Source organism: Saccostrea echinata, unplaced genomic scaffold (assembly GCF_033153115.1).
Source record: "Saccostrea echinata isolate AGI-Se365-2 ecotype Australia unplaced genomic scaffold, CSIRO_AGI_Sech_v1 ptg000054l, whole genome shotgun sequence".
In the NCBI taxonomy this organism is placed as follows: Eukaryota; Metazoa; Mollusca; class Bivalvia; order Ostreida; family Ostreidae; genus Saccostrea; species Saccostrea echinata.
The window spans coordinates 39,054,510-39,066,299 of NW_026889803.1; the positions used below are offsets into that span (position 1 = coordinate 39,054,510).

Genomic DNA, 11,790 nt, shown 5'->3' on the forward strand with positions numbered 1-11,790 from the left:
TATTTATTTATTTTTTTATTTTTTTATTTTTTTTGCAAAGGAATTGTTGAAAGAAACTGAAAACAAAAATCAAAGACGAAAAAAAATATTGTTACAATACACGAGTACGATTTTTCCTTTCACGATAAAATCGTCAAGCTTCAACCCCCCCCCCCCCCCCCCCACACACACACACCAGCGATTTCGATATTCTTGGTGTTAAAGGACTGATTTTTACTAACAAAAACTTTGTAGAAATTTTGGTATCGTACCGTCGTTTAGGAGAGAAGCTATTGTAATAAATAAAGTGGAGGGTTAGAAGTTTTGATTAGCATAGCTTTCCATATCGTCATGATCTTCCATATTACTTTTAATATGCTTTTGATCCCTCCCCCATTGTAAACCTTTTAATATCAAACTCGGGCCAAGGCAAAAGCGAATCTGTCCTGATGTAGATGTCCATCCCTCATCTGAATTATCGACAATTTTTGTTTGCTTGTCTTGTATTTATTTTCTGTTTTGACGTATTTTTTTAAATTAAAGACAAAAGCTTTTTCTTTTGTACAAAATAGATTTTATTACATATAAATATATATTTCACCTAGAATGTTTTGACGTACAAATCTGATAAGCAAAAACACACTATCAAAATAAACAATCACATACGAACTTTTCATAGGTACTTACATGTACACCTTTACGCACATCATGCATGCATCTTGCAGAAGCACTATTATCACACAGATCAGAGTACATTGTACATGTAATTACATATATAATGTTATGTACAAAAAAATGTATATATAGATGTCTTCCCAATGAAAAAAAGAATATTAATTAAGAAGTAAATGTCTTATACATGTAGAATTCCATATAAGAAAATGAGATTCATCAACAGAGACGAATGTACTATACCGTTAAATTGTATTATGCAATATTTTAATCAAAATGATTAAAATCAGCTGTTCTGATACGTCCATAAGCGCAACTTATCAAAACAGCTGATTGTAATCAGATTGTCTTTTAATCTATAAAGAAAAATATATCAAAAAGCTATGGTGAAAAACAGAAAAAGTAAAGGTGAAAATAGGTACACATTTTGTAATATAGTTGAGCCAATACCTCTTGGCTATCACATTGGCAAGTAATTCCGTACTACAATCGAATACAACCAGCACGCGTGTTCGATTGCTAACAGGCATTTCTTTACTTTTAGGTACTTGTCCATAATGCCTATCTTCATAGGTTGATTGGCTGTTTACTTTTATAATTGGTTTTACAAGAGTTATCAAAGTCTTGAATTATTTTTTTATTACTTCATTTCATTCAAAGAGCACCGAGTTCACGTTGTGACCGGGCTTCTGCAAAACAGAAAAAAAAGAAAATTCATGATTAGAAAAAAAGATGGAAAATGACTGACTTCTAATTTTCAACTAAGAAAAAAAAGCTAAATATTTGTAATCTGGTAGGGATACTCACTTCTGAGTGTTCCTCCGCTTTCTGATCTTGTTTTCCTGTAGGAACCGGCGTATCCGGTATATCCTATTTCTGATACGGGGCGTTTGCGCTCTGTAGGGTGTTTTCCTGTCAAATCTCCAGTAACCCTTAGAACACGACTGCTTCCCATATCGTTCCGTTTGGTGTACACGGGGGCGCTGTGCCCGCTGTACATACTGCCCGGGTGTTTAAGGTGGTCTGCAAATGCAGAAAAATTAAGTGTAAATGTCGTTTCGACTTACTTACTTTCAAATGTAAACGATGTCAATAAATTTCTAAATTGCAACTTACTTGGATCTCCGTTGCCAATGACAACCGGGTTGGAGTATTCTGCGGAGTTAACATACACCATTGAGCTTGGCCTGCTCTTGTAGCTAGGTGGGGCCATGACCACCGAACCTGCGTAGTAGGTATCGCGGTCATCCTCCAGATAAATTCCCTCTACACCCATATTCACAAGTTGTCTAACTTTGGGTAAAAATAAAGAAAAGAGACAAAGAGTTGCGGTGGTAAAAAGTCCGAAGGCAATACAGGCATCGCCGTATTCGTGGCCATAGGCATCGTCGCGGTTCAGTCCTCCGACCAGACCCCATGCAATCCAAACAGGAATAGAAAATCCAGCTGCAATCCCAATAAAGACACTTTCTCTGTGATTTGTAATAATACCATGGGCTTTCATTGCAACAATGGTTGTCATGAGAATTAAGAACATAATGTACAAAAGGGAGAGAAGATGGTTTTCAAATGGTGTCCTTACAAAATCTTGCATATCACTCCATCCTTTGTTAGCTTGCCATGTGAAATGGTTGCAAATCCATTCCTCTCCGCCATAATTTGCCGTGACTTTCACAGCATATGGTGGAACCTGGATAAGCCACTGTACGTTGATAACAACTTGGACTCCAACAGCAAACATGAACATTAGGAACTGATAGATACCCTTGAGGTAGTTTGGGGATTCCATATCAGCAAATATGGATTCAGAGGATTTCGATGTTAAAAGAACCATGAGTTTTACTAACAGAACAGCAAAAATAATGGCATAACAAAAACCTACCCCAAATCTTGTTATACCACATGTAGCATCGGTAGGTATAAAGATAAAAGCAAACAAAGTCAAGTAGGACAAGAGTATTCCTAGCAATAACAACTGACCAAGCCACATAGTACGCCATTGTCGACCAATACTTGTACCAATCAACTTATAGAGAATATACACTTCAAAGACAAGAACGGCTAGAATTCCTAAACCTGCTAAAACACCTAGAGCAATAATCCACTTCTGACCAATTTTAAATCTGGTGCCGTAGAGATCTCTATCACCACTTGGCGCGTATATCCCCGTCATTTCCTCGTCGTAAGGGTATCTTAGCATTGCATATTTTCCTCCCTCTGTCGGGTCTGTTGTTGTGGAAACCATGACTTGTGAGGTCGGACTAGCAGTTGAAGTTGTGGTTGACAAGGTTTCGTTGCATTCTAGGCAAGGCGTGTTTGGGCAACTCGATGAAAAAGTCGTCAGTGTTGCCAATAAATTTAGTCCTGATGCAGGGTTGTAGTCGGCAACCTAAAAATAAAAATAAATAAATAAAAATAACCATATTGTAATAATTCAATCAATTTAAGCTTTCTTCTAAGTGTGTTTATTGAAATAATATTATATACGTATTAAGGTTTATATATATAATTTGACCTCCAAAGGTGAAAAAAGTTTTCAGCGTGTCCTCTCTCTTTTTTTAAAATTAGTCATAAATGAATTACCGGTCTTTGTTTATTAAGTTTCTCTTGGTACTTACATGAGTAACCTGAACTGCCCGTCCAGCTTGAGCCTCATAAAGGTTAATTCTTAAATTACTAAAAGAATTAGAAGCATCCCCTTTCATTTGTCCACTGGCTTGGAAATAATGCATGGCTCCGTCAGTTGTGTTAATTATCCCTGTATATATCTGCTGACCACGATTGTTGGTGTTGAGATAGTTGGAGCAAAGATCACCAGTGCTACAAGCCTTTGTTGCACCGTTCTTGATTCCCTGAATGACAGCTTTTACGGCGGCGAGAGTATAAGGTACATAGGGACTTCTCGAATATTTGTTTTCAAGAGTTTCATCTTCGTTGCAGGTTCTAGTTGCACAATTTAGTTTTGCGTTCCAGTATTCCGTAAACCATTCTTTGTTTCGAGTGTTAATTTTGGGTTTGAGCGCATTCAGGTATCGATAGAACTCTGCCACGTCAGAGTCTAATGGAGTGGGGCTTTGTAGACTGGTAGCATAGGAGCTCACGTCAAGACCGTCTACGACACTGGAGTCCCAGGTACCAAAGAACATCATTCTCGAAAATAATGCGGGGTCTTTGGTTTTAAAATTATCTTTTAATTTCTCAAGGACAGATCTTGCCAGACCTTTGGGCGCTAGAAGAACCACATGTCTGACTGACCTCCTGTCATATACAGCATTAGCCAGGGTAGACAAGTCGGCAGCGGAAGGTTCTGCAGGAATACTAGCCGGATGAACGATACAGACTTTCTGTGTTTGCTTTTCAATGTCCTCTTTGAAAGTTTTGAATTGTGCATGTCCGAATTCGTTATCTATATAAAGTACTTGCACATACTTTGCATTTAGCTGAGTAGCGATTAGCATACTCAGGGCTTTTAAGTGTATGGCGTCACTGGGGACTGTCCGAAGAAAGAAATCGTAGGTCTCTCCTTTGTCAGACAACAAACTGGACGAGGCTGCGTAGCTAACCTGTGTTTTATTCATATCCTTTAGAAGTCGCGCAGATGACATAGCATCATAGTTATCACCTGGTCCTATGTAAGCCAAAAGATTTCGTGGGGAAGGCGGGTTAAGGTCATTCAGTTGAACCTTGCACGTCTCAAAACTCAGAATATCTTCCAAAGTTCGTTGGTAACGGGAGCAAGTATCGAATGCCACTCCACCAATCGACACCGTGGGATGAATGGTCTTATATTTTTCAATGGCCCATAGGAATGCCTCCAAATTGATAATTTCTTCTTCCCGGATGGGGGCGCTTGCACATGCATAAGCATCGTTGACTCTCTCATGAACTCCAAAAAGACCGCCTATATAGTAATGAAGGTTTGGGGCACTGCCTGAAACTGGTAAAATTGCTCTTTTGGTGTAGAGACAAGGCCCACTTGAAGCAGCGGGACAGGTGCTTTGCGCATGGGCACATCGAAGAACAGCAGCTAGAAACAGCAGAGTATGTAAACTTCTCATCCTTGGCTGAAATTTAAAACGCAAAATTTGTATTCAAAAGTGTTAGATAATATTTATTTGAAAGGGGGGGGGTCACTTCAGATCTCACGTTTAGTCACATCTTCCATATTTACCAATTAAAGACCATCAAGAGGCCATATTTTTAAATAAATCAAATGCATAGAGGGTTTTTCAATTTTTGTCTGTTTCTTAACGAACATTTAAAACTTGTAATTTTTTTTTTCAATTTTATTAATTGATACCAATACCATTTGTCACCAAGGAATTTTCATATCACAAAAAATAATACACTTTGAAGGACTCTAAAGATTAATTGTTTTGGATGAATATAAAAAGAAAAGATTCCATCAGGGAAGGGGGGATAATATATTTTATTTTCCATATTAAACTCTTTACGGAAGAGAGACAAATGCTTGAGACTAGTGCTTCATTCAATTTGTATTATCTATATCAGATGCAAGGAATCGATTAAAATTTGTTAATATTTGTTGTTGTTTTAAACGAAGAAAAGATACATTTTTGTATTTTTGAAATGAGAATTATTGAATCGTCATTCATTAAAATGTGATCATTCTCCCAAAAGCAAAGATGAAAAAAGGAGGTATCGTGTTATATCGGGCGCATATGACTTTAAATCAATTTGAAATAAATTTTTAATGATACCTTCGAAGAATATTCCCTATATATAAGGAAGTGTGTAAGAAAAAAATCTGTCAAACAGCTGCAAATCAAAACAAACTTATCGAAAACTCCGAACTTTACTGAACCTATTGTAAAGGAACTAAGTAGTGCTGCAGCACATTTTAATATTTGAAATCCAGATACTTCATAGGAACATCGAATTATAGATGGTGTGTTTACTTTTTTTGGTATATACATAAAAAACCTTAACAAACCTTAAACAGTATCAAATGAAACGTTAATGTAGATGAAGTGTTGTACCACAAAACGTCACTGAGAAACCGTATGAATGCTGTACTTTTGATGAACTGGGAAAAGTCTCAACGTAATATGCACAAAAATATACTTAATTTGTAAATGATTCTTGTATCTTGTGAGAAGACCAAAGTAATTTATAAGATGGAAATATAAAAGAGAGAGAAAAGAAACGATTCTTTACAATAGAGGTATATTTTAGAGTGGCAATTCTTCCTCTGTCTACTATTTAAAATATCAAGAACAATTAACTCTTTTTTCTCTTCTAAAGATTACAGTTGGGAATAACAGGATCTTTTAGGCAACTTTCAGAATAAATCTTTTTATGATACAGTAAGAGCTCAAGTTGGGTGGGGTGGGTAGGGGAAAGCAGGTATGGGTGGAGGTTATACAGTCATCATTGGGTATCCAAAAAAGAAAAAAATGAATTCAACCATTGTCTTAGTAACAACCTATTTGCCTTTTCTTCATTTTATAGGATTTGTATGTGGGATTACACCCAAAACCAGTTTTGCCAATGATTTCCATCACACTGCAATATTTTATGTACTTGCATTTGCTAATTGTCAATTAAGTGATCGAGGTTAGGCTACCCTACTGCTAAACGTTTGTTTTGTGGAATACTGCGATACTGTAATATATCCTGCAGCTTTCTTTACTTTTATTATTTACATGTACACACCTCGACACATCCATTCATTAATTCTCCATTTATTTTTTCCGCGGTTTTAATTTTGTTACCATTGACTTAAATATGTATTTTATTTTTATTTTCAAGAACCTTTACAGTACCACATTATTTTTTTGAAGACAGAGGGTGGTGTCCTACGTGCATTGTTTACAATGTTCCAGTCATAACATACTCTTATTCCATTATAATGAAATCAAGATCTTAAATCTTGGTTTGAATGTTGGAGATGGTGTTTTAAAATTAAGATATCTGGCATATCTGAAAAAAAAAAGATTTTTTTTTCATTCTCGCTCACAATAATACATTGGTTTGTTGATGGAATTTCATTCACTGATACACATGTTTCAGGGTTTGGTCTTGTGTTTGGAATTGGCAAAATTCATGAATATGGATTTTTATGCTAGATGAGCTTACCTTTATTTTGGGGGGTTTGTCCTATCCCCTTCCCGTGTCACTCTCTCCGAAATCCTGGAATATCCCCGTTTACCTCTTTCTTGGAGGCAACAAGATTTAACCCAACCCAGACCGGCGTTCTAAAAATACACACCCAATAAGTCTTTAGAAAACCAAACTTGTGTATTGTATTGAATACCTGTATACAGGTAAACTAATGTTGCGAGGCCTCGGACTCTTTCATGCTTGGACAGCAATAAACCCCGAGGATGATTCTTGTACCTTAAAATATCATGCTCAGTGGCGCGCGACTCGAAAAACCTGTCCGACCAGTTTTACGCGAAGAGTGGATAAAAATAGACTGGGTTTGCGTTCGTTGACAATATCGATTTAGATTTGCATGGATGTTCATAAAAGTCAATAAATGAATACTTAATATTGAAACGGGCATTTAACCTGTTAAATGTAAAGGGATAACAAATTTTACCTAAAAGGGAAAAAAGCCACATTTTTCTATATTTAAAATTATGAAAATGAAGATTAAATTAAGACCGCCTACAATATTAAATTCCATACAACAGATTTGAATTTACTCGTGGAAATCAATTTATGTACTCCTTCGATTACTAACTTACGACTGCCATTAATAATTTGAGATGCTTTGATGTACACTGTTTAATTCTAGTAACATTTTTCACTTTCTAAATTTTTAGAATACTTTAATTAATCCTTGTAAAAAATATCCGAATTTAAAGTGCGTTTAGGCCAAATAATGTTTTCATTTTTTTCTTCTCCTGTGAATTTGCTTAAATGGCGTTTTTTGCTCTTTAGAAAAAAAGTAATAAAATGAATCATGTTGACTTCTTAGGACAGAAAAGAATTTATCAGTCAAATATAACAATTAATATATCGATTATGGAAATTTTATATTCTGTAAGTGAACAAAGATTACACATTGTTTGATTTTTGTAACAATTACTATAGTATACTAAATTCTAAAGCACGGCAATGAAAGCAGTGATGATGTAGCACACACACACACACCCTCCCACCATCAAGGAGAAAACGCACCATTACTACGAGATAAATTGAGTATTTACAGAGTGTGTTAGCAGTCATGTTACAACGCACTTTGAAAAATTACGCACTTTGAAAAAAAATTTCAAAGTGCGTTAATTTTGGGACCACGTTAACGCACTTTGAAAAACAATTGTTTCTTTTCAAAGTGCATTAATGTCGACCAAGTTAACGCACTTTGAAAAAAAAATGTACACGGCTTGGTCAATATTCTTGCAAATTTTAGATATGATAATTAATTATTTGAACCTGGTTGGATAACTCTTCGGTGATGACGTCAGGATCTGAGATATAGACGTTTCAAAGATTTTTAAAGATCGCATTTTTCTTAGGGAAAAGGGAGCAATTATGATTTTTCCATACCATGAAAATTCTCTCTCTCTCTCTCTCTCTCTCTCTCTCTCTCTCTATTTTGTCATATTCATCTATCTATTTATTGTGAACATATATGAAACAATGGTTGACTCATTTATTTGATAGTAAGAAAATAAACCTTAGCCACATTACTCACTCGACTGAAATTTTTACCTCGTTCACCAATAACTTTTTCTCAAAAAAGTTATGCAGTCAGATTACTTCTAAATCTGTAATTTGATATCATAAAAACGCTAGACATGTCAAATAGCATGTTTTAATTACCATGTAAATGTATTTTTTCTGAGGAATCATTGTGGATACATTTTGAATAAAGTTTATGCGATTCTCTTCTTTAATATAATAGGGTCAATTGTTTTTTTTTTGTTTTTGCTTTTTGTTTTTGTTTTGTTTTTTTTTTTTCAGGAAAGCTTATCTCAATTTTTTCATCTATTTTACGTTAACTCAAATTTATTGAGAGAAATAATATCAATGTCATACCAGTTATGTAAATACATATATTTGTGTAGGAAAGATAGAAAGTTGGGCTGAGGGACCTTCTACCTGTCTACTCCTCGTTCTCGATGAGGGTAGATCAATTCATTAGTTTTTCGGAAGAAAAATAACAAATTAATGCTGTCTATTATCAAAATCTAAGTCCAGAATTTTTAATTTTTGTTTTATACGTATTTTTTCAAAGTGCGTTAAGTGTCCCAATGGTAAAAAATTTTGATGTACACTCTTAACGCACTTTGAAAATTTTTTCAAAGTGTGTTGCCACAAGTCATGTCAGCCTGAAGTACGTATACTTCTGAGTCTTAATTGTAGTGCGCCCTATCCTGGTACAAAAACTCTAAACAATTCTTCAAGTCACACCCTTCTAAAATATAATGAATTCTGTAACAGATATTATAAAAATATTGCAGTCAGTCAAGCACAGGCCCGAAGAGCGCGGAAGGCCACCCCCACCACTTTTTTTTTTTATTAAAGTGATTTGCTATAGAAAAAAAATATTAAAATGCTGCCCCCCCCTTCCCTTTTGTTGCTGTAAGGTCGAGCTCTTGCAAACTCGACGATTTGAAAAAAAAATGTACCAAAGGATTGGACTCAAAGCGGCCTGACTGCGGATCGCAGCCCCCCCCCCCACCCCCACCCCCACCACGAAATAGGATTTTCGAGTTTAACGTGTTTTTTTGTTTTGTTTTGGTTGTTTTTTTGTTTTTGTTTGTTTGTTTTTTTTTATATTAAGATTTTTTTTGGAGGGTTGCCCCCCTTTTTAAAACCCGCGTTGCTCTTTGCTACAGGCCTGAAATATACAGAATGCCATAGAGTGATAAACAATGTAAATATATATGTATATAACTTTATACAGGGTGATTATTATTTTAAATTACCATTTCTTTGATTAATCCTTATAAAAACAATTAATAATATCCTTTCCTATTTACCCCTTAAAAAGGGTAAATTGCCACAAAGAAAATTTTAATTTTAATCTTTAAAAACAGGACATAGCATCATGGAAATGAATATTTTGATATACGAAATTATTTATCCTTATTTACTCTGAATTTATACCTAGTCAAACAATACATTTATATTTTTATGACATAGAAAGATTTTACAGCAAAAAAAATAAAGCATTGTAATCAAAGCTCTATGAAAACGATGAACAGAATAATCTATTTTTATGTAAGACTGTATTTGCATTATATTACATACAAATCACTGAAAGAAATGGAGGTGTAATATAAATGTTTTAATAATCGTGTGTAATTTCATTTCCTGTTAAAACGGTCATATATTGAAAAAAAAAAAAGCAAACAAGTTTTCTCATAGACAGTAATACCAGCATGTAAATGGTTTCCTCTCAATGTACTCTCCTTCGTACCTGGGTAACAAGTGAGGAAGCCAAAATTCTATAATTTACATAGATATGCACATATTAAACATAGCATAGAATGTGATTGTTTTTTGTTTGTTTTTTATTGTTCAGGTGAGCATGTAGCCCATGGGCCTCTTATATGATAAAATCATTATCAGTCTGAAATTCGACTATTTATATTACATGACCACGTGACAACCCTCAAATCGAATACCCTCCAAGAATAATAATAAATCTAGAACACCACCAATCATATTCCAAAAGATGATTTGACTACCGTGTGAAATATAGGAGTTTTAGGAACCTGTTTTACAAAAGAACTTACGAATAAGACCGACAATTTTACCTGTTTCTAACATCTTGTGTATCCAATATTTGAGATAAAAATTACTCTCTAAAAATAGATTTCCAAATTCTTAAGAAAATCAGAGTATATGCATTTTTTAAATTAATGTTAAGGAGACATTAATTCTCAAAAGCATATTTTGGACTTAGTCGTAAGTTATTTTGTATAACGGGACCTAGGTTTTTGTCAAATTGTTCCTTTCCGAAAAATAAATTGACAACTGTGTAAAATGTAATAGGAGTGTAAGGAAAAAAAGTAATGTCAAAGATGGACAGACCTGGATAACAACAATATATCCGAACTTTCTTTTTGGTATAATGAACAATTTCTTTTTATACCAACACTTTCTAAAAAAGTTCTGGTGTATTGTTTTTATCCCGGCCCATCTGTCTGTCACAATATCTTCTTTCTCAACCCCTCTTTTGTATTTATCAGTAACCAGATTGATTGGTGGTGTCCTGTAGATGTGCAATAGTTTTTGATTTTCATATTCATCCGGGCCAATTCATTTTGGGGGGGGGGGGGGGCTTTAAAAACACACACACACACACACAAACACACACAATGAGATATCGGGACCCTTCCTTGTAACACTACTTCCTTTTTGGAAAACTGCTCATGATCTTGTGCTACCCCCAAGGAACCTAAGAACTCCTCTTACATTTTACACAATAAGCAAATAATTTCTTGGAATATATTTGGTGATGTCCTGTAGAAGTGCAATAAGGAATTTTAATTTTAAACCAGGAAGCTATTTGAGGCCGAATTTATTGCTTTTTTTTTAACAGACAAGTAAAGATTTTATTATATGAATTAAGGACATATGCAACGTATATATACACTTTCTTTACAACGTGCATACCTACTGATAATTTTTCAAGATATTCTTAATTTAAAATCACAGTACAAATACAAGTTCGTAGACAAAAAAAAAATCAGCAAACATTACCAGGGGTTTTGAAGGGATCTCAAATGATAACAATCCTTGTGTTTTTCGAAGAAAAATTTACAAAAATATAACTGTATGTGATTTTTTTCTTTACAATTTAATTCAAAGGTGGTGTACAGCATTATTAGGAATATCAGTTGCATAAAAGTCTATCAATTATTGAAATTTTTTTTACAGAGGAAAAGAGTAATAAAGCTCAAAATTACGTTGCGTGTGTCCTTAAAAAACAAAAGCCCATGGCCCATATGCTCAACTGAGCATTTTACCCTCAATTTTATAATGTACATGTATATTCATGTAAAATATATAATTATTGTGGCTTCTTCACTAGTCGCCCAGCTGACCTAGGTACAAAGGAGAGTGCTTTAGAGACAAACACTTACGTATGGGTATTACTGTCCCATGACAGCATCTAGCATTTATTTGTTTTTGTGTTGTATTGAATGAAATTCT

At 34.6% G+C, this 11,790-nt stretch overlaps 1 protein-coding gene across 1 annotated transcript; it reads right to left on the minus strand.

Annotated features, from left to right (window-relative positions):
* Positions 1-530: 530 nt before the first annotated feature.
* LOC133205529 (metabotropic glutamate receptor 6-like) lies at positions 531-6,947 on the minus strand. The gene is made up of 5 exons (XM_061341360.1): positions 6,751-6,947; positions 3,270-4,715; positions 1,768-3,040; positions 1,459-1,674; positions 531-1,340 (listed from the first exon to the last, which is right to left on the minus strand). The coding sequence occupies exons 2-5, from the start codon at positions 4,707-4,709 to the stop codon at positions 1,306-1,308; spliced, it is 2,964 nt and encodes a 987-aa protein (XP_061197344.1). The 5' UTR covers positions 4,710-4,715; positions 6,751-6,947; the 3' UTR covers positions 531-1,305.
* Positions 6,948-11,790: the final 4,843 nt, after the last annotated feature.